Genomic DNA, 23,666 nt, shown 5'->3' with positions numbered 1-23,666 from the left:
TGGTGGAGTGGCAGCTGTGGTGTCAGCGAGGAGTTCTTGCAAAGCTTGGTGGAGTGGCAGCTATGGTGAAAGCTGCACTCAGATGCTAGACTCTGTTGCTGGAAGAGAGTTGCACTCAGACGCTGGACTCTGTTGCTGTAAAGCTGCACTCAGGTGTTGGATCCGGTTGGAGGAAAAGATGCACGACCATGACATTATCCCCAACCTTACATTTTTTTTTCTGGTAGGCCTTTGGCCAGGTTCAGGCCGGTGAGTAATTGCTGCTGGGCCTCACTGAGATGAGTGAGGAACTGCATGGTGTGTTGAAGCAGTTCCAGCGGCAGTTATCAGGGTCTGGGGCATTCCGTCTGGCTCAACCAGAAAATCAAATTGCGGCTCTGGCAAAGAAGCCCCCAGAGTCCCTGCTGGTGAGTGGGACTTTCTCATGCATGCGGACGCACCCAGGCAGGTGGGAGGAGTAGGTGTCCCCATGGTGCTGCCTGGTATTCCCCGAAGTGAAGGGGTACGTCCCTGTGGTGGGTGGATTTGTGTTATAGTCCGCGGGGCTCACCCCAAACCTTCCATACCACTGAAGAAGCCGCCCACTCCTGGTCGTGTGGAGGAAGGCGACCAGGGAGTATATATTTCCTCCATATCCCCATCCCCTTCTCCTCCAGTTGTGGCTACAGGGGTGCTGCCAGGGAGTAGGGGCAAGTCTCAACCCTCGCCATTAGCCAACCCAGAGAGGCGCAGGCCTCGTAGTAGGAGGGGTTGGAGGGTGGTGTTTCCCTTGGTGAATAGCGGGGGTGTGAGTGTGGTAACACAGGGGGACGCCTCTGTTGTCAGTTCCAGTAAAAGTTCACAGTATTTGACAAAGTAATGGGTGGCTATAAACGTTCTGGTCCGGACCAGTGTGTGAACGAGCGTGTATGGGTTTCCACCAAAAAACATCCAGTGGAAGTGTGTGTGGAGTCTTGTCAGCTTGTTTTACCTCCAAACATGCTCATACACAACTCGCTCCCCAGGACGGTGCTCTGGGGAGGTGCAACGCCGCCAGAACATACATTGCCAATACCAGCGGTGCCCATTTGTCATTAACTGAAGTACAGATAGTTGCAGAGGTGAACTCTGGATTTGGGCGTCCCCTCTGTAGGTGGTTCCCTGATGAGGAGCGGTCTTGAGGGTCCGGAGGCCCCTCATTAAGGGGAGGGTACTGTCATGATCCATGCTGGATTATGACAGGTTTTGAATAAGTAACCTTTTTTTCCTTTGAACTGGTTGCTTGGAGTTGGTTTAGACCCCGGTGGCAATTGGGGTTATTGCACGGTGGTGTCTTTTGTTCTAGTTTGCCCCCGGTGGTGGTTAGTGTTATTGCACATGATAATGAAGCAGGTGTGATTCCTTGGGTCCTGCCTATAAAGGTGTAGCAGGTGGTTTCGCTCACTGTTGGTGATATTGGTGTTTTCCAACCATCCTTGGTGAAGAAAGGAGCTAGAGAGAGTTCCTGGCAGCTCAGTCAGAATCCTGGAGTGGCAGCTATGGTGTCAGCGAGGAGTTCTGGCAAAGCTTGGAGGAGTGGCAGCTATGGTGTCAGCGAGGAGTTCTTGTAAAGCATGGTGGAGTGGTAGCTATGGTGTCAGCAAGGAGTTCTTGCAAAGCTTGGTGGAGTAAATTTTCAAAACAAATTAACCTCAGTAAGGTCAAACAACTTCACTTGTATAAACCAGGGACCCTTAAAACAATTTATGGATATAGATATGCATAAAAACTAAACCTTTAATGAAGCCTAAATAGTAGACAATACAACCACACAAATACCAACAACCGTGTCACCTATTGTACCCTACTATGGGGTCCTGATATCAAAGCTGCCTAACAACGGAGGTTGGCACCCTAAACACAATTGAAATTGGCGCCCCCGTTCCACGGCAGCTGTACCCTAAAACTCGTAGATGGCCCTGAATATGTGCCACAAATGGTCAATCAATTATTCAGTAAAGGAGTGCACAGGGGTTGCCAAGTAGGTAGCTGAGTAGGCAACAATAGAAAAAGTGCAAAAATAGTGCAAAGATGACAAGACAAAAAGTGACAAGTGCATTTAGAGTATCTCACTATCTGTCCCCTGTATCTGAATACCTTCCTGTCAGCGGAGGTTGGCACCCTACTTGTCAGCGGAATGGCGCCCCCACTCCACGACGGCTTGCCCTGGGAATACCCTGATATAACCTTAGATACATCGGGTAGCAAAACCATACATAAGGAAGGACAAGTGATCCTTATAACATCAATATAAAAAACATTGTTGATAACAAATAGAGGGATACTCAGAGTTTTGATGCAAGATAGGCAAAAACCTCAACGCGTTTCTCCCAACAGGATCATCAGAAGGTAGATAGATAGATGCTGTGTGGAAGAATAACCAAACTCCCCCCATATATAGCCATGACAGCCAATAAACGATGCCCACTTCCTGTATACCATAGAGGTCCCAGATACTGAGTGTCACAATAGATTCAAAGCAATATAATCAGGACAAACCTCATACTTCAGAATATACACCGGCTTGTGCTCTATCAACCACAATGAACCTCTCGTGGTTGGCCACTTCATTTGTCATTCAATCTCATTCTGAGATAACCAATGTGGTAACACCGCCACTCCCTTAGTGTCAGGCGTGCGTTCAACCTCACACACACTTGCACATCTGATGATATCATTCATGGCAGACCTAGTCTCACATTAAACCATCCAATGTCAAAGCTCCTCCAGGCACAGCCAAGCGCGCCACACCACACACACCTGTGCGTCATCTAATACCGTCCACCACTACCACAATGGGCCGGCATGCGTTCAATAAGCAGCGATGTATTAGGTGGGCGTGCGTTCCACAGGGCTTACCGATACTTCCTGCTGTAAGCGGCAGGGCTGTGGAGTCAGAGTCGGAGCCGGTATAAAATGGTCCGACTCCAAAAATATATTATAAATTGGGTACAGTAGTTCAATGCAGAATGTGCTGAATATTTTTTCATAGGAATTTGGGAAAGTTATGAAATGTCCTATAAATGGCTGTTCTATTTCTGATCTAAGGCTACATTCACACAGCGTTTTTGCTGTGTTTTTTGAGGATATGTTTTTCAGCTGCAAAAGCAGATGAGCTTTTTAAAAAACCGCATCACCTGAATGGTTTTTGAGCTCATAGATAATGTTTTCAATAGCAAAAACAGATTAGAAATCTGCTCTATCCATCCATTTATCCATATCTGTCTATCCATATCTCATCTGTACCAAAAAGAATGAAAACCGGGTAGTACACAGACTAACACTCCTTTTTTTTTAGCACCAGTCAGGTACACCTCATAGCTGCCCAAAAGGACACCCAGGACAGGCATTGCTCGTCTTCAGTAACACATCAACATCAATTGATAGTTGGAATAAATAGACTGCATTCACATCTTAAGGTGCAGGCTTTATTTTCAAGTGTAGGGGTGTGCAGTATAAAGTTCTGCAGCAGCTGAGGTGTGCAGTATGAGATTCTGCGGAACAGTATGAGGTTCTGCCCCACCCTAGTTTTGATCCTGGCTAAAACCGTTTCTTGTAGATATGGCGAACCCTCTGGTAACCCTAAATGAAGGTCAATGGACACAGGTGGCTGAATTGAAGGAATTACTTAATCACCTATTTACCGTGACTAAAAAATTACAAGCTGAGGATTTAACTCCTAGCATTTTCATAAGAGAGTGGAAGAATTTGCTATTTTGACTGTCCCAAAGAGGAGATTTAATCGCAGATGGCATTTCTGCTTCAATGAAACGGAGAGAGGCACAGCTATTGGAAAATAAAATTTTTCTGGCAGCTGTTTATGTGGACTCAAGTCATTGTATATTGCTTGATGATCAACAGCTTACTAAAGAAAAAAAGCTCTGACTGAGGTAGCAGTTAGGATGAGTGGCCGACAGGAGGACTGCCAGGCGCAAGAGGACTTGGGTCCTGACAGTGCTACTGCTGTTATATCTTCATCCTCATCAGATGAGGAGTTTGACTTTGACAAGTATTTGGATGATATGAAGCAGGCAAAGCGTTGCTGCAAGGAAAAAGATTTCACTCCATCTCCTATAGCAAGCAGATTGACCATATTTCAGCAAAATGTTTCACTTGCTCTCAAAGAAAAATTCAACCGTTCATCAAAACTGACTGTGCATGAGGCAATTCCTTTATACTTGGAAATTGTTAGAGATGTTGCTCATGTGGTTACGGCTTTGCCTCCAACCCAAGTTAGTGTAGAGAGGTTGTTCTCTGGCCTTAAAATTATTAGGTCAGATTTTAGGTCATCTATGAAGGAGGATCTGATGGAGGCAATTCTATTTCTTAGAACAAATTCATAGACTGCACAAATGTTATTTAGTATGTTTTTGTTGAAAACTGTTTTTTGCCACTTACTGCATAGTTTATTACATAGTGTTTATATATATATATATATATATATATATATATATATATATATATATATACACACACACACTGTATATATATATATATATATATATATATATATATGTAATCGATATTACATAGTGTATTACATGTTTACAATTTATTACAGTTTTTTGTGTTCTAAAGTTGTATTCCAATAAATATATATTATGTTCTATCTAAATGTCTTGGTTATTGTATCATAAAAATGATTAAATGTCTGATGTTCACATTGTACTACAATAAATTTTTCACTTAAAATATAAGCAATATATGTTGGAGTCGGAGTCGTGGAGTCGGTGGAAGGAAAATTGAGGAGTTGGAGTCGCAGGTTTGGCTTACAGACTCCACAGCCCTGGTAAGCGGCGCATGCGCAGTGTGGAGGAGGGGACAGCGTAAGGCAGGAACAAACACCACGCGCTGCCATGGCAGCGACTGTGCTTCCTGCAACTGTCATATTGCGCATGCCCCAAACTGTGCAGTGACAACACACAATGGGCGTCATGTTAATTTCCCTTGATGAACAGATTCCTCCTCCCAGCTAGGAGACTACATGTAGGGGACAACAAGGTGAACCGCGCTACGCAATACTGCCTGCATGTTCAAGCCCCAATAAAACCACATCCAATAAGCAAGGGATATTAAATCTTAAGTAGACCTATGTCCATCATAAATGAAGATTATATAAATGTATATATAATATATATATATATACACATACATACATACATACATACACACACACATATACGCACACACACTATAGATAAACAGATCGCCGCTATCAAGTATAACATTATCCTTAAGATATCAATATAATCCCAATCAAACTTCATATTTTAGGTTTATAAACTAGTAAAGGAAGGAGGGTAAAGGGAGAGGGGTGATTGAAACATTAATCTCATTAAAGGTATAAATATATTACACCGGGGGTTTTACAGTTCGAAAAATCCCTGTGGTAAAATTTCTTTCCATTATGGGAGCTATTAAAAATGACAGGTTTTGAATAAGAAACCTTTTTTTTCCTTTGAGCTGGTTGCTTGGAGTTGGTTTAGACCCCGGTGGCCATTGGGGTTATTGCACGGTGGTGTCTTTTGTTCTAGTTTGCCCCCGGTGGTGGTTAGTGTTATTGCACGTGATAACGAAGCAGGTGAGATTCCTTGGGTCCTGCCTATAAAGGTGTAGCAGGTGGTTTCACTCACTGTTGGTGATATTGGTGTTTTCCAACCATCCTTGGTGAAGAAAGGAGCTAGAGAGAGTTCCTGGCAGCTCAGTCAGAACCCTGGAGTGGCAGCTATGGTGTCAGCGAGGAGTTCTGGCAAAGCATGGTGGAGTGGCAGCTATGGTGTCAGCGAGGAGTTCTTGCAAAGCTTGGTGGAGTGGCAGCTAAGGTATCAGCGAGGAGTTCTTGCAAAGCTTGGTGGAGTGGCAGCTATGGTGAAAGCTGCACTCAGATGCTGGGCTCTGTTGCTGGAAGAGAGCTGCACTCAGATGTTGGACTCTATTGCTGGAAAGCTGCACTCGGATGCTGGACTCTGTTGCTGGAAAGCTGCACTCGGATGCTGGACTCTGTTGCTGGAAAGCTGCACTCGGATGCTGGACTCTGTTGCTGGAAAGCTGCACTCAGATGATGGACTCTGTTGCTGGAAAGCTGCACTCAGATGATGGACTCTGTTGCTGTAAAGCTGCACTCAGATGATGGACTCTGTTGCTGTAAAGCTGCACTCAGATGATGGACTCTGTTGCTGTAAAGCTGCACTCAGGTGTTGGATCCGGTTGGAGGAAAAGATGTACTCAGGTGTTGGACTCTGTTGCTTGGAGAATTAGCAACCGAGCAAAGCTAAGTGGTGTTTCCCTGTTTGTCACTTTCCTCAATGTGTGTTTTAGTGCAGTGGTGGGATTAGTTTCTGCACCGTCCACTTCACTAGTAAGGGATTGGTTCAGGGCGAGCTAGGGATTTTAGGTATCCTGATCGGCGCCCGGTGCGGAACCGGCCTAGGGATCGCTAGGAGTGTAGAGACACTGACTCGAGGGAGTGCAGGAGGTCTCCATGTCCCCGTTCCCTATCGCAGGGCCACCATTGTAATTGTTTTCCTGGTTTTCCCCTTTATTCTGAAATTCGCCCTGCTGGAGGCGGTGTATCCAGACATACGTGTACTACTGAAATTCGCCTGCTAGAGGCGGAGTATCCGGCTGCACGTTCTATTATTTAAATTCGTCCTGCTGGAGGCGATGTATCCAGGGTCACGCGTGTCATATAAATTCGCCCTGCTGGAGGCAGTGTGTCCAGTCACACGTGACCATGACAGTGGGTTAGGTATAAGGAGGCATTACCAGAAACTTTACACTGGGGATGGGTACTTCTTCTCCTGCATGAGGGACACCAATGATAAACAAGCAGCAATATGCAAGTGATAGAAAACACGCCTCCACACTAGGTTACAGAAGGCTTTCTCCTGTGTTAGACATGAAATGAGACACTGCATGCTCTCCTCAGTGATCTCACTGCAAAGTTGTGTGTAATTACAAAGTGTCAGGGTGTAGAACTTACTAAAACCTTTCAGCTTCTATCCCAGTCAGTGTGGGAGGAAAGACAGTACAGCAGAGCTGACAGTATTGTGAGAGGAGAACTGCAGAGATGTTTGCAATGAGACAAAGTTTAGCTCTGCTGTACCCCCTCTGACTGCCATAAGATGAAAGCTGAACAGTGTACATAATCACACTCCTCTTTGCTCTACTCCTGGCACTCACTGCAGAGCTGTGTGTGATTATTCTGAGGAGAGCAGACTGTTAATATATGTCAGAAATCGTATTCTAAGCTATAGTGGGGTCGTGTTTATTTTCCCTTATTTGTTGCTATGTATTTATGGCTGGTCATCCCCACGCAGAGGAAGAACATACCCCAGAGAAGAATCTCTGGTAATATACTACTGGATAGGAAAATTATAACCTAAACTTTACAAGCTAATATTCCTGAACTGAGAAGAGTAATTAGATAATAAAAACAATGTTTCATTCAGCTCTGTAGCCACTATTCTATGATGTGGCCAGTTTAACATGCTGAAACTGGTGAAAAGTCCTTTTTAAGGGGTGAACAGTACAAGTAAAAAGAGTGATTGGATGTGAAGACTGCATTTTTTTTTTTTTTTACCTTTTCTGCATCTCATTAACTAATACTTACTAGTGCTTGGTTTAGTGACCGCATTTTTCTCTCCATCAAGTTTTGATTCTTTTACTCTCTCTGGCACTTTGACCTCAGCAGATGGGACAGCAGCAGACAGAAAGTCCATTAAGGACAGCAATGCTTGAGTGTGGAGGATCAAGTCAAGTGTTGTCATGGAAAACTTGCAAAAAGAAGCAATGTAAGATTTTCATTTAAATAGCTGACAGATGACAATGCTATACAAAGAAAAATAAGAAATACTACAAAACTGAACTATTTGTCCGCTTACATAAAATATGCTAGTTTCACACTAGCGCTTTTGAGTGCACGGCCGCCGCTAAGCCCCGCCCCATGCCGCGCCTCGGCCGGTAGCTCCGCCTACCGGCGCATGACGCTGCATGCGTCCTGCGTCCCCTATCTTTATCACTGGGGGCGCAGACCGTGCGCAGTATGCGTTTGGCGGCGCGTCCTTTTGACTGTGCGCCGACCTGCGCCAAACGCAACCTGCTGCAGTTTGGCTGTGCTCGGCGCACCGTCAAAAAGGCGCATGCGCCGCCAAACGCATACTGCGCACGGCCTGCGCCCCCAGTGATAAAGATAGGGGACGCAGGACACATGCAGCGTCATGCGCCGGTAGGCGGAGCTACCGGCGGAGGCGCGGCAGGGGGCTTAGCGGCGGTCGTGCGCAGGCCGTCGCTGCGCTCAAAAGCGCTAGTGTGAAACTAGCCATAGACGGACTTTACCAAAACAGCTCAAAGAAAGGTTTTTAGTTATCTCAAACATGTGATTCTTGAAAAGCTCCCTTCACTTTATGCTCTCTTGTTGACAATGTGAAGTCACAAGAACTGTTATTTTTTTTTTTAAAGCCACATTTTAGGGAAGAAGTAATTGATATGAATAGCCCATTGGCTTCTTCACAAAAATGGGACATGCTAGAGAACTCATTTGCTGTATTTTTTTCATATACATTTTTTAATCAAGTAATTGTGAGCTTTAATGAACTGAAGTAATAACTAACATGATCTTTTCTGCTATCATTTTATCAGGCTCAGTTCAGCTTTAGAAAATGGGACTCTAACAAAACTCCTAGACCTATGCACATTGCCATGCTACTTTATTACAAATATAATTCATCCTCCAATTTAGAAATCCATCATTCCAACTTAGACTAAGACTGGGAGACATCTTCCATAAAAGGTACATGGTTTTATGGCTGCTAGGAGAATAAATTGTGGGATCTAAACTGCCAGGATAATATGATTTGGAGAAGGAGGCATCCCACAGGAAAATGACTTTTTGTACAGAGCAATAATATAGTATATTTGTCAAAGAAATTAAAGGGGTTGTCCACTAATAGACAATCTCAGCTTAATTAATTCAAGCCCCTAATTAAAATAAGAGCAGAGTATACTCACCTCCTTCAGCGGCGTCATTCCAGCAGTGTCGGCGCTGATGTTCTCGGCCGTAACATGGCACTGTGGAGTCACGTGCAGGCTACAGCCAATGAGCGAAAACTCATCAGCTGTTGTTTTTACTACTTCATATGTGCAATGTCTATTCTAACGGAATCACATCAAAGCCAGAAACAGTGGCTATGCTGCAGGAACGGAGTAAACAGTTTTTATATTAATTTATGGTCCTGAATTAAGCTGGGGTTTTCTAGTAGTGGACACCCCTTTAAAAAGAGGACCCATCAGCTTTTCAATGTTTTTTTGTATAGAACAGCAATTTGGGGGCATCTTATGTTAGATCTCTGTGTTGTTTCTCTGTTAACCCTCCTAGAAATGTATGAATAAATTGACGATTGGGTATTAGCAGCAATGGGTATATACTGTGCAATCAGAGCTGACAGCCCTTCGCTATGTAGAGACACTCCGCTTTCTCCAAGTAAATGGTAGTACTAACATTTCATGCAGAGGAAGACAACACATATTAATAAGAAAAGATTATTCACGAATGATCTTACAATTGAAATAATAATATTTACTAAAAAGATAGTGGCGACAGGTTCAGCCTTTTTTACAAGTCTTATAAATAAAGGCACATTTTTATGCTTTTACGTGACCTTTTAACTTCAGATCATTCATTAAACTGTCAACCATAAGATTTTAAAACCATCACACATACGGGTAATGTTTTTGGTTGCATATTGAAAAAAATAAAAATTCGATATGTAACACATAATGTAATAAATATATATTTCAAAATAGTAATAAATAAGGACATTCAGTGACTGTGCAATTCTTATCAATTGAAAATAAAATTTTTAATATACTCACACTTAAACTCTGCAAAGTACTGCTGTGAACAGTTCTAAAATTGGGTCCATTGCTGTCAGCCTAACATTAAGAAAAAGTACAGTTTAATTAATGCATTAGCTACGGTAGTTAAAGTGTTGCCTGATAACCTAAAAGAAAACCACAGGCAAAGACACCACCTACCGTAATGTACCCAAACCAAACTGTTTATGCCATATAGATCACACAGTCGCTTCTAATCTAAATAAAGTATGAGTACCTGACACAGCTTTTTATAATCATATATAACTGCACATTTCTTTTTTATTGACATATTTATTAAAGGGGTAGTCCAAGGCCTGGACAACATCTTTTTAAAATAAAAGAAGCATCTTTGTAAAAAAAAAAACAAAAAAAACAAAAAAAAAAAACAGGATTTTTGGGTTGCTTACCGTAAAATCTGTTTCTCGGAGCCTTCATCGGGGGACAGAGACCTTGGGGTGTATGCTGCTGCCACTAGGAGGCTGACACTATGCACAAAAAAAGGCTAGCTCCTCCTCCGTAGTGTACACCCCACCGACCGGCAGAGAATTCCTCAGTTAGTGAGAAAGCAGTAGGAGAAGTAACAGAATAGGTTGACAACATAAACAACTCAACTGTAACCATTCAACCAAAGTAAGAACAGGAGCTGTAAAACATGGGAGGGTGCTGTGTCCCCCAATGAAGGCTCCGAGAAACAGATTTTACGGTAAGCAACCCAAAAATCCTGTTTTCTCGTTCGCCTTATTGGGGGACACAGACCTTGGGACGTCCCAAAGCAGTCCCTGGGGTGGGAAACAAACTTCCATCAGGCCAGCGGACTCACCACCGCGGCCTGCAGAATCCGTCTACCTAGGCTGGCGTCCGCCGAAGCGTAGGTGTGGACTCTGTAGAATTTCACAAACGTGTGAACCGATGACCATGTTGCAGCTTTGCAAAGCTGCAGTGCGGAAGCTCTGTGGCGCACCGCCCAGGAGGCACCCACTGCCAGAGTAGAGTGGGCCCTGATACCCGGAGGGGCTCCGCGACGCTTAACACGGTAGGCTTCCAGGATAGCCGATCTGATCCAGCGAGCAATGGTGGCCTTTGACGCCGGGTGACCTTTCCGCGCTCCATCAGGGATAATGAAAAGAGACTCTGTCTTTCGCAAGGAAGTCGTCCTAGACAGATAGACTCTTACCGCCCTAACCAGGTCCAGCTTGTTCAAGGACCGCTCTCGGGGATGAGTTGGATTCGGACAAAAGGACGGTAGCACGATATCCTCGTTGAGGTGAAACGAGGACACCACCTTCGGAAGGAACGAGGGCGGAGGCAGCAGAACTACCTTATCCTGGTGGAGAACCAGAAAGAGAGAGCGGCACGAAAGAGCTGCCAATTCCGACACGCGCCGGACGGAGGTGATGGCCACCAGAAAGGCTACCTTCCAAGAAAGGAGAGAAAGGGAAATATCCCTGAGGGGTTCAAAGGGCGGACCTTGCAGAACCTCAAGAACCAGATTAAGATCCCATGGATCCACGGGCGCCCGGTACGGCGGGACCGTGTGAGCCACGCCCTGAAGAAAGGTCTTAACCTGAGGACGGGAAGCCAACGTTTTCTGAAACAGAATGGACAGCGCCGAAACTTGACCCTTCAGGGAACTGAGGGCAAGCCCCGCATCCAATCCTGCCTGAAGAAACGCTAGGACTGAAGGGAGCGAAAAGGACATGGGCGCGACGTCATTGGTCTCACACCAAGTGAAATAGGCCTTCCAAGTACGGTAGTAAATCTTGGAAGATGATGGCTTTCTGGCTCGGATCATGGTCTGAATTACGTGGTCGGAAAATCCTGCTCGTTTCAGAACCTCGGTCTCAACAGCCACGCCGTTAAATTGAGCGGCCGAGAATTGGGGTGGCAAATCGGACCCTGAGACAGCAGATCTGTTCTGTCTGGAAGCTTCCAGGGGGCGTCCGCGAGAAGGTTGACAATATTCGCGAACCAAGACCTTCTGGGCCAATTCGGGGCGATGAGAATGACCGGAAGTCCTTCGGCCTTGATCTTCTTCAACAGCTTGGGAAGAAGAGGCAGAGGAGGGAACAGGTAGGGAAGTTCGAACTGGGACCAAGGAACGGCCAAGGCGTCGGCGCCCACTGCCAGAGGGTCCCGAGACCTGGACACGAATTGTGGGACTTTCCTGTTGAGGCGAGACGCCATGAGGTCTACATCCGGGGTTCCCCACCGAAGGCAGAGCAGATGAAACACTTCCGGATGTAGGGACCATTCTCCCGCCGCGAGACCCTCGCGGCTGAGAAAATCGGCGGCCCAGTTGTCTACGCCGGGAATGTGAACCGCGGAAATTGTCGGAACGGAAATCTCCGCCCAACGAAGAATCTTGGACACCTCCGCCAGGGCTGAGACACTCAGTGTTCCCCCTTGGCGGTTGACATATGCCACCGCTGTGGCGTTGTCTGTCTGAATCCGTACCGGCAGTCCCTTGAGGAGCCTTTCCCAGTGGACCAGAGCAAGATGGATCGCTCGAATCTCCAGAACGTTGATCGGCAGCGCTGATTCCCGATCCGACCATCGACCCTGAACAGTGTGGTTGCGGAACACAGCACCCCAACCGAGGAGACTGGCATCTGTGCTCACTATCTGCCAGTGAATGGGAAGGAAGGATCGACCCGATAGAATGAGAGGTGACGACAACCACCAGTTGAGAGACCGCTTGATCCGGTAAGAAAGATGGACAGGGCGATCCAGGGACCGAGGCGACCTGTTCCACTTCGACAGAATGGCCTGCTGGAGAGGCCTGGCTTGAAATTGGGCAAAGGGAACTGCCTCTATCGCCGCCATCATCTTTCCCAGGACCCTCATGGCTGTACGGAGGGATGGGAATCGAGAGGTCTGCAGCGATCGTACTTCCTGCTGCAGAGAGAGAATCTTTTCTTGTGGGAGAAAGACCCTTGACCGACGAGTGTCGAACAGAAGACCTAGAAAGACCAGGCGTTGGGTAGGAACCAGACAGGACTTTTTCCTGTTGACGATCCACCCGAAATTGGAAAGAGTGTCCAGGACGATTGACAAACTTTGGTGAGCCTGTTGGAATGAGGGAGCCTTGATCAGAATATCGTCTAGGTACGGGAAAAGAACGAGGCCTCTGACTCTCAACAAAGCCATCAACGCAGCCATGATCTTCGTGAAGACTCTGGGAGCGGTGGCAAGACCGAAGGGCAGTGCGACAAACTGGTAGTGGTGCTGTCGAATCGCAAAGCGCAGGAACTTCTGATGTCCGGAGAAAATTGGAACATGTAAATAGGCATCTTGGATGTCTATTGAGCACATGAATTCCTGCTCCTCCATGGAGGCGATGACCGAGCGAAGCGACTGCATGCGGAAGTGGCGAAGGCGGACCCTCTTGTTGAGCAGCTTGAGATCCAAGATGGGTCGAACTGCGCCATCTTTTTTCGGCACTACAAACAGGTTCGAGTAGAACCCCGTGAAGCGCTCCAATTCGGGAACGGGCACAATCACCCCGGAACTGAGGAGAGCGGCGATAGCCGTAGAGAACCCCGGGATCAAGGCTGGATCCTTTGGAGTCCGGGATTCGAAGAAACGATCTCATGGGAGAGAGACGAACTCTATCTTGTATCCTGAGGATACGACCTCCCTGACCCAGGCTTCCTCCACGGCGGCCAGCCAAACGTCCCTGAAGGAAAGAAGTCGACCTCCCAATTGGAAAGGCCCCTCGCGTGCCCGATGATAGTCATGCTGAAGTAGACCGTCCAGATCTAGATCTGGACGGTCTGCCCTGGGAGGAGTGGGGTCGCCAGGAAGGAGTGGGTCTGAAGGAAACTTTCTTTCTCTCCTGGCGAGCCTGCGGTCTCTGTTGGCTGGAGGAGTTGTCCGCCGTATTGAAACGGTGGAAAGTCCAAAAGGGTCGAAACTGACGCCTTAGTGGAGGTCTGCGAGGCTTGGACTGAGGGAGGAGTGAACTCGTGCCTCCGGTGGCGTCCTTAATAATCTGGTCCAATTGGGACCCAAAGAGGCGCACCCCCTGAAAAGGCAGGTTAGTGAGGGACTTTTTAGAAGACAAGTCCGCTTGCCATGCCTTTAGCCAAATTGTACGTCGAATTGCAACAACGTTGCTTGACGCCTGAACTGCACAGGATGCAGCATCCATGGAAGCGGAGAGAAGATAGTCCCCAGCATGGGAGATCTGATTGGCGAGATCGGCCAAATGCTCCGGTTGCGCCTTATCTAAGATGCCCTGACGAAGGTCGTCTGCCCACGTGGCTATGGCCTTTGCTGCCCAGGATGAAGCAAAGATTGGACACACCGCCGCTGAAGCCGCTTCAAAGGCAGACTTCGCCAGGGATTCTATAATCCTGTCATTAGAATCCTTTAGGGACGCCACGCCTGAAAGCGGGAGAACCGTGTTATTGGATAGCCTGGACACGGGCGGATCGACCGAGGGAGAGGCCGACCAGTTGTCCGTGAGCTCCTTAGCAAATGGGTAGGAGTATGCCGAGACGTTTTCTTCTTTGAAAGCGTCTGGTCGGATCCTCTCTTTCCTTGGTAAAAATTTTCCCAAACTCGGAATGGAAAGGAAAAACCCTGGAAGGAGTTTCTGCCCGTCTGAACGAAACCTCCTGATCTGAGGATTTCGCAGGGGAGTCAGCAATATCGAAGGTATGATGGATCGCAGCAATGAGGTCCTGCACTGTGACCTTCATGCTTGCATCCTGGTCTGAATCCAGCTCTAAAATCCCCTCAGATGACCTGTCCGAAAGCGCTTCCCCTGACTCGGGAGAGGAGGCCCGAGAGGGAGGCTGGTGAGAAGGGCTATGCGGTAAGATGGGACTAGGAGAGGATTCCGGCTGGGAATCTTGCCTGGGTCTTTTGCGACTACCGCTGGCTGATTCAGATGGAACAATTTGGGACCTGCTTGGCCCTGCTGAAGAGTCCAGGGGCAACTTATCAAGAACGGCCACCAGGGACTGAGACACCCTGGTGAGGTCTGCCACTGATTGAGATAGCGAGGAGGCCCAGCCCGGCATGGGGGGCTCACTCACCACTGGGGCTATGGATGGCTCCTGAGCGGCGTCGTTCTGGATTGGATTGCTACAATCCAGGCAGAGGGGAGTGGACTGGCCTGAGGGAAGTTTGCGATTGCACGAAGAACATGCAAAGTACTTGACTAAAGTGCAGGGGGGGGCGGTAGAGCGGGTACGATCAGACTTAGAGTTAGACATAGTGAAAAGCTGAGGTAATGCCGGAAGGTTGGGGGACAGAGGGCGGAGAAGGGTCAGTCTGCAGTGCAGAGCTACTCACGGTCCGGTGTCCCCAGAAGCGATGCTCTGCGACCTGTCAGTGGATGCAGGTCAGAGCGAAATCCGGCCGACAGACCTCCTGAAAAAACCAGCTGGAGAAGATGCTATCCAGTGAGGAGCTGGTGCCCGGCTAACAGGCTGGGAAAATGGCGCCTTCCTGAGAAAAAGCGCGCGTTCAGGAGAGGAGGGAGGGCGAAGCACCACGCAGGGTTAACAATTCACCGCCCTCTAGCCAATAACAGGCTGGGCAGGTGAAGGACAGGCGGTGGGAGGGCCTGGGAAGAGCGGGAGAGAAGCCCGCTTAGAAGAAAGGGGCGGGGGGCGTGGCCGCAACGCAGCGGTAGGCCCGAACTGAAGCCGGGGCCTAAATTAGTTGCGGCGGCCGCCTGTCAGCAGGGGGTCGGCGCGGAGGTCCGAAAAAGTGGGACGCCGCAGTCGCAAGCCGCTCCCAATGGGAAAAAACCCTGTGCTCCCTGTCCCCAGAAAGGGGGGAGGGAAGGGGGGGATGCCCAGCAACATTGAGCTGCCTATAGCCTTGTGGCGACTGCGAGCGACCGCAGCGCCTACAACCGGGGTTCCCCTGTGACCATTGAAGAGGCGACCGTCGGGAATGGGCAGCCAGGTAAATAAATAAAAAAAAAAAAAAAAAATACTCACCCATCCACGATCCATTACCTGTCTGAAGAAGTCTTGCGTCTCATCCAACCGACAGGCTCTGGTAGGCAAGTGGGAGGGAGACTGGCGACAAGGACCCCTGGAGTCGCTGGCACGTCTTGGTGTCGGCGTCCGTCTGGCTGGTCCTGCCGCGGAGAACTGCAAGGATACGGGGTGGCAGTACACGCCGTACTTGCAGACTCCATGTGGGAGTACAGATGTGACTTTTCACTCTGTATCCCTCCGTAGAACCTGAAAAGGAACGACGCACGACGAGGTAGATATGGGTCTAATAAAAGACCCGTGTCCACCTCCTACTGACACTAAGCTAAACTGAGGAATTCTCTGCCGGTCGGTGGGGTGTACACTGCGGAGGAGGAGCTAACCTTTTTTTGTGCATAGTGTCAGCCTCCTAGTGGCAGCAGCATACACCCCAAGGTCTCTGTGTCCCCCAATAAGGCAAACGAGAAAACAAAAATAACACCACATATACTCACCTCTTGCAACAAAGCCACTTAAGCAATGTCGACGCTGGATCTCTCGGGGCTAGTATTAAATTATTAAACCATGACCCCCACTGCCAATCAACGGCCTCTCATTCCTATGGATGGACCTTGGATAAGTGGAAGTAGTGAGAGCGGACCGCCAAATTGTGGCTGCTGATTAGTGGCAGAACTCACGGGGCAAAGTAATGTCCCGCAAGCCTCGACGCTAATGTAGCTGGAATGGCGATGTTACATGAATGTGTTATGAATATCTGCTATTTTTGTTTTACAAGGGGGACTACACTATTTAAGAAGGGGTAGTCCCGATAGTGGACAACTCCATAAAAGCCGAAGAAGTACTGAGCTGTTACTGCAGAGATGAAAATGAAAAAGCTCAATTCATATCCTTACTGCCCACAAATCTAATTAGCGCTATGCAGTGTGTATGCAACTATAGACTACGCCTGTACACAGAGGGGAATATAACTATATCCCATTAACCACTCGTAGTTCTGTAATGAATGCCTCATAAAAAAAACTAAACCTTTGTACAAATTAGACAAGCAGCTGTCATGTAGCTGTAGGATACGTTAAAAGCAAAGATTTCACATGATCCCAAAACACTTGAGATTAAACTCTTAGTATTGGAAAAGTCACCTACAAACCTTTACATACTCCATCTTTAGAAGATGCTTATTGGTGTCATCAGAAGAATTAACAAGAAGCAGGGGCCCTCCTGTGGGACCTAGATGAGCAAAGAACATGGATTAACCATGAAAAGAAAGAACAGATATTTTGATATATGGTCAGAACTCGGATATTTGTTAATCAAAAGCTCACCGGGGAACTCTGTACACGTCATGCTGATTTTCTGCAAATATACAGCTGCTGTCATTTCATGGTTTCCCACCCGTGTTACTGCCCCAAGCTGTGAAGCCTGTATGATATGTAGAGGTGGAGCGTTTCCACGAACCTGCTTCATTAGTTGAACCACAACCTGGGCAAAAACAAAACTGGTCAAACTAGAGAAAAATGCTTTACAACAGGCAAATGTAAGAAAATATACGCATATATGACAATTCTTGACCATGAAGTACAAAACCTAGAAGGGACAACATTACCTTTTTAATTTCAAAATTCATCAGAAGACTCAGCTCAGAGGTCGACTCTACGGTTTCCGGCTCAGAGATTTTAGCAAGGTCTTTATTAGTGGATACTGTGTGGAGTACACTTTTAGATTTTACAATTTCTGTCACAGAAAAAAAAGTTTAGTAAATCTATCAGCCTAAACAAACTTTATTGATAATTCCTATACTTTGAATTCAATGACTTTTGTACTATGAGCCAAAAAAAAAAAAAATTACATTTATGAAAAGTCTAGTGAAGCCATAATTCATTATTTCTGATGAAATCTTGTACATTTCAAGTATAATTCAATTGAAGGAACCAAAGATAGCAGCAGATGACTTCAGCTCATGCATCAACGTAAAAAATGCATTTATGACCTTGTAAAGACCATCCTTCCCACATTATCTATTCTCAGATGTACTAACATGACTTGGCGGACTACATACCAGTCTGTCCGGAGGTTTGCCTTGAAACGGCATTTTCTTCTTTACCCTCACCAAGATTTTCCACCAAAACACTGAAGATGACATTTAAATCTTCCTGACTCAACCAAAGCTAAGAAAAATAACCAAAAAGCAAATATTAAACTGATCAATATACATTACTTCACTACCACTGCCTGCATATGTATATGCGATGTATAAGTGTACAGTGACTCCTCAATTTAACTTTGAATACAATATTTTCACACTGAGAAAGTTCTTAAAGGCAACCAGACCGTACAGAATTTCCAAAGTACTAGCAGATCAGTACAGGGTGCGTAACTACCCATGTTGTAGGTAGCAGGCAGCGTAGAAGGCATACCGTAATGTTATGCTGTGCTTGTCCATTCAAGTCACCTGGGCAGAGGGCAGCACGGACCAGTCACGCCAGTTTGCACTGATTGCCTACCTAGTAGAGATATACAGTATATACTGTACTGTTCTTTACGTGTGCAAGGATGGGCCGCTACCCTGGACATCACGAGGGCAGCTCAGTTTTACCTCAACAGTGTGTGTACTGTGGTGAACCCTGGGGAATCCTATCCTCAACAGTGACTGACTTGCCACCTTCCTGCATCACTTCCAGACATTTATATTTGCTTTTTCTGTGTATTTTTTTTTCCAGGATGACAGAGATGCAATCTTAAGTTACAGCATTTGCATATTATAATAGTCTTCAGGCCACAAATAAATATTGTAAATATAAAGGACCATTGTATATAGATTAAAAAGGCACATAGTACTTCTATTATTTTTGAAACTATCGCAGAACAATATACTTCTATTAAGGTAAGGTACCATACCACAGAGCCCATTTCACCTCATTTCTGGGTAATCCAATCTCCCAAAATGCAAAATCTGTAATTACTTACTTCCATAGTATTTAGATGACCATTTACTTCCAAAATGGGAATCTCATGGTACCATGTGCCTGCAAGGTTGCGATTTACAGACAAAGACAGATTGATAGGTTGCAGGATCTGTTCGGCCGACTGTGCTGAACTTGTGTGCAAGACTTCCCTATAAAGAAAAGGTCTATCACAATTCTATATGACCATTCTTTCAAATAATGTGTTATATGACTGCTTGTAAAGCAACGTTTAATTTTTTCACAGAAAATATAGTGTCACATCCATCATTATTTTGATATGTCAAACCAACATCACACCATGAACCTCATAATTATAATAATAAGCCAGTATGGTCCGCTAGAAAAAGGAAACCATGAGGCACACCGACACTCTCCTTGAGAAAGCCTGACGGTGAAACGAGCGTTGGGACGCTGGAGGCTGTATGTGGGGTCCCTTCACATCAATATGCAGTAAGCTCTATACTACCTTTATATTAGATATGGATCTTTTTTTCGCCTTCCAATATTATACTGCATGATATACATATAGATGGACTGATTATTTTTGTCACTGTACTGTCTTAATAGTCCGTACTATGATTTACAGTATCATGCCTTATATGCAAATTCTTACGTGAATCATGGAAGTTCATTAGTATTCCCTGCTTTGTCTGATACAGTAGGCACTGTGGAATGCATTATTACCCCTGAGACACGGTATGGCGCTGCATTAAAACGGAAGATGTGTTGCCTGGTTTCAACAGAAATTATAGTTGATTTCTATGGGTTCCGCGGTGGTAACACTTTATGATCAGTTTATTATGAATGGACACTTAAGTAAGCAAAACAAGTATTTTTATGGGGATATAGAAAATTAAAGAGAATTTGTCAGAAGGTATTTGCTATGTAATCTGAAGATAGCAGGAGAGGTTGAAACACAGAATTCAGGGATGTGATTTATCACTAAGAGATTAACATTGCTCGATTAGTGCGGCAATGCCCACTCCTCTTGTGATAAGCACCTCACTGTCTAAGGACTTTGTACACAATCTAGTGGGGGCGGGGTAAGCTTTCTCAGCTCTGCTTCATACTAAATCTAAAAGCTCTGATAGGCGGGGTTAGCTTTCTCAGCTCTGTTTCATGCTAAATCTAAAAGCTCTGCGAAGATGGCTGAACCCAGTAATCTAAGTGATACATCGTTGGATTCAGCTTCTCTTTCTTTACATCAGGCTGCTACCAGATGAGCTAACAAAAACCTGCTGACAGATTCCCGTTAAACATTGCCTTAAGTATAAATAATAATTATTAAATCAGTTGGATTCTGTGGAGGTGTTTCAGGAAGCTGCAGTATGGTTCATACTTACCTTTCGTACATTTCATTGGAGGTTGTTTAAGATATCGCAACATTGTTGCATTGAATCAAATGCTAAAATAAGAATGTCTGCTAAAAAATACTTCATGGACAACTGTGAGATAGTTTGTTGCCAATGAAAACATTGAAGAGTGCTGCAACTTCTTCAAATAGTTGATCAGTAGGGGTGACAATAGTCATAAACCATTCTAATATTGAAGGTCATAGGTGCAGATAGGGAAGAGACCAAAACATTGCTTTATAGCAGAACAACAGGCCAAAAGCACTGAAAAATTAACAATAAAAGAGGGGGACCAAGGAATAAACAGACAATGGGAACATGAGCAACACAGAGTCTGGAGATTTACAGGAAATTCTAAAAGTCCACATGGTTTCCAAATTTTTGTTTTAAGTGAAACAAGTGTTTAAAGTTGACTTCAGGTCTCGGAAATCTGGAGAAATATGAAATTCTCTTTTATTGTATTGGGAATGTTTAACACTCTGAATTGGTAAAATTAGTTTAGGATCTAGCACATGTTTTTTAATCGTCTTTCCCATCCTGGTGTTAGTATATATGCCTTCTATTCTAGAGTGAACAGCTCGGAGTTATATGTAACTTTTATTGAAATTTGCAAACACAACTATTCATTGTGATTTCTGACTATGGTCCAGTCTCACTTGCACCCACCCACTCCCAAAGGAAAAAATGTTAACTCTCTTTTTACAAACTACAACAAATCCAGCTTCATTAAGGTTAAAATGATCTAGGCATATGCACCCTTAAGATATACATCTTAGCACAGGGACACCATGCTTGGCCAAGCCTTAATGCCAGGTATTAAAATTTGTTTTCCTACAGGTGGTGAAAAAGCTCTCTAGTTGGCATGTATAGGTTGCTATCCTGTAAATCAATGTCTGACCCATAAAAGGGCCTTGAAACATGACTAAGGACATTATCCAAAGCCACACCAGAGTCTCAACGAAAGAAGCAGACACAGGCTAATCTGGATGCCTTTTTCCAGCAAGTATTGTCTGTAAACTCCAGAAAACATCAGAATTAAGGAGAAACCGTAGACGTCCACTCCCTCCTGAAAGCTATGTGAATGGCCTCTGATCCAGCCCCAAAAATATCTTGGCTCTCTACTGCTGAGCGACAATGGCTCAGAAACAGCTGTCTACAGATAGGTGTTGCTGCCTTTTGGAGGATAATCTGGTTTGGCTAAAATCCCCAGCTGTGTTTAAAGGCCAGATTGGACATTCTCCTTCTAGAACATTTTCTAAATCACTACACCAAGTAAGTTTTCTTCCTTCTGGAGGCGAGATAATTTGTATATCTTAACTAGAATAATTTAGCTCCCACAAAAAGGAGCAACTTTTTTTTCATCCTTATCATTCACTAGCAAAGTTCTTGTACTTCTTATTTGACCTTTCTGGTAATAGACAAAGAAATAGCAGTGTATAGCTTTTAAGCTTTTGAATGAATCTGAAGACCTACCACTTCCGACAAGCCTACAATTTGCAGTAACCACCGATCCACCATATCGCTGCGCCACCAGCTCTAACCTCACCTCACCCATCCCTTGCAGACTGAGCCCTCGCAGGCAGGGTCCTCTCTCGTAACTTTTATTGGTTCAGATCACTGTACTTTTGTTTTTATTATGTATACCCCTTTTCGCATGTGAAACGCCATGTAATAAATGGCGCTATAATAATATATATTATTTCTGCTCCTGCCCACTTCTGGGTTTGGCTACAATAATTTGCATGTAAAAAGGGCAGCAAAATGGAAGAATTGCTTGGAGCTCTGTACCTTACACAGAGAAGAACACTTACCGAGATAACTTGAATTGGGTGAGATTAATAGTCATGTGGTCTATAATAGGGGGAATTTGGTGGACTTCGGAAGACACCAGACTAAATTCATTGCTTATTTTCAGCAGCCCCAGATCCGCCACTATGGCATTATTTGATACAGAAGATTGTGGAAGTACTATCACCGGAGCTTTGAGATGAATATCCATCAATAGTCGAAAACTCCTCTCAGCCAATCCTTTCACGCTGGTGGCTGCTCGCTGTGCTGCCTGGGCTGTGGCTGAACTCACTTTTTCATTGGCAATATGGAAGTTGCTTAGGAAGTTCTATACAAAAAAAAAAAGTTAACAACAATTTAGTAGGAATAAACCAAACAAAGACCAACACCACCGAGGATACTATTTGTCATGCATACAGGCCATGACCTCCTGAATGTACTGTAAAAATATTAATGGCGTTCAAAAAGGAGTACGTGACGTAGTAAATCCAACCACTGATTCAAACGTTTGCCTACATGTCAATGGTCAGGTACACCGTCTGTCTGAGAGTCGCTAGACTAATAAATACAAGGTAATGACAAACAAATGGCAATTTCTCAGTGAATAAACATTCGTAATATCAGTGAGGCCGAGGTAAAGATGCAAACGTGTGCTGAACACATGGCCCATAATTAATTATTAGTGTTGGCTGAGTGCAGGCTACACAACCCCAATCCGGAAGGTCGGTAAATTCCAGGCACATGATTAATACATGTGCCACATTGTGCTCAGCACTCATCTCAATACAATATGACAATTATACTAATTTCTGTCTGATATCTGAAAAAAACCCACAATAAAACTTTATGTACAGACTGTCGGGTGTTTGGACAGGCATCTTCCTATTCTTTACTATGTCTGCACAAATACAAACCCAAATCCGCATCTTTCCATTCAGGTTAAAATAAATATTTTATCTCACAGTTTTAGGTAATGACGAAGACAGGATGAGTCATGCTTTATTCCTCAGAAACTGATCTAGTGTCAACGGAAATTACTCTCTAAACAAACTAAGCAATGTCACACATGCATTTCATGCCACTTTCATAATAACCATTAATGTAGATATTGTGTAAAACCATATTACTGGCCTTAGAAAAGATAACTTATGCTGCAACTGTTCGAGAACCAACGAGGAGTAAAAACTGTATTTTTAATGACTTGTTTAATGAAATTACACTTTCTCACCTGGATCACATTTTTGACCAATTTATTGGAGCAAAGTAAGGCAATTAATAAATTGTATAAACTATACTGGACGGTCTATGCAGACGACATATTACTCTTTGTGGGAGGTGTAGTCATTTATTAGTCCAATAATGGCAAAAATAAACAGTTCAGTCAATGATCAGGCTTGAAAATTAACAGAGAAAAATTATTGTTAATGCAGTTAGACCCTCTGTTCCTCTTCAGAAGCAAACCGTGCTCTTCCAGTTACTGGCTGTAGACAAGGTCAGTGAGTGTAAGAGTCAGTGACAGACCCAAGGATTAGTCCTGTGTCACACTTGCGTTTTTGACCATCAGTCAAAATCCGTCGTTTTTGCAAAAAAAAGGATCCGCCATTTTTTTGGCGGATCCGTTTTTTTCCCCATTGACTTGCATTACCGGCGGATCTTGACGGATGGCCATCCGTTGGATCCGTTTTTTTGCGGATCCGTCAATTTTTTGCGTC

The 23,666-nt window shown here is 45.0% G+C and overlaps 1 protein-coding gene across 2 annotated transcripts in view; it reads right to left on the bottom strand.

Annotated features, from left to right (window-relative positions):
• Positions 1 to 23,666, bottom strand: part of VPS13C (vacuolar protein sorting 13 homolog C) — a 518,321-nt gene that overhangs the window by 211,182 nt on the left and 283,473 nt on the right. For both annotated transcript variants that reach the window (XM_073579421.1, XM_073579422.1), the window contains 8 exons: positions 21,978 to 22,282; positions 18,816 to 18,963; positions 17,908 to 18,016; positions 17,455 to 17,582; positions 17,174 to 17,330; positions 16,999 to 17,078; positions 9,892 to 9,951; positions 7,631 to 7,793 (listed from right to left, as the gene is read on the bottom strand). In XM_073579421.1, coding sequence (XP_073435522.1) covers positions 7,631 to 7,793; positions 9,892 to 9,951; positions 16,999 to 17,078; positions 17,174 to 17,330; positions 17,455 to 17,582; positions 17,908 to 18,016; positions 18,816 to 18,963; positions 21,978 to 22,282 — 1,150 coding nt within the window. The remainder of the gene's footprint in view (positions 1 to 7,630; positions 7,794 to 9,891; positions 9,952 to 16,998; positions 17,079 to 17,173; positions 17,331 to 17,454; positions 17,583 to 17,907; positions 18,017 to 18,815; positions 18,964 to 21,977; positions 22,283 to 23,666) is intronic.

The sequence above is a fragment of the Dendrobates tinctorius genome, unplaced genomic scaffold (genome assembly GCF_039654945.1).
Source record: "Dendrobates tinctorius isolate UK_male_01 unplaced genomic scaffold, ASM3965494v1 ptg000062l, whole genome shotgun sequence".
NCBI classification, from domain to species: Eukaryota; Metazoa; Chordata; class Amphibia; order Anura; family Dendrobatidae; genus Dendrobates; species Dendrobates tinctorius.
This window is presented reverse-complemented; position numbering and strand designations above follow the sequence as displayed.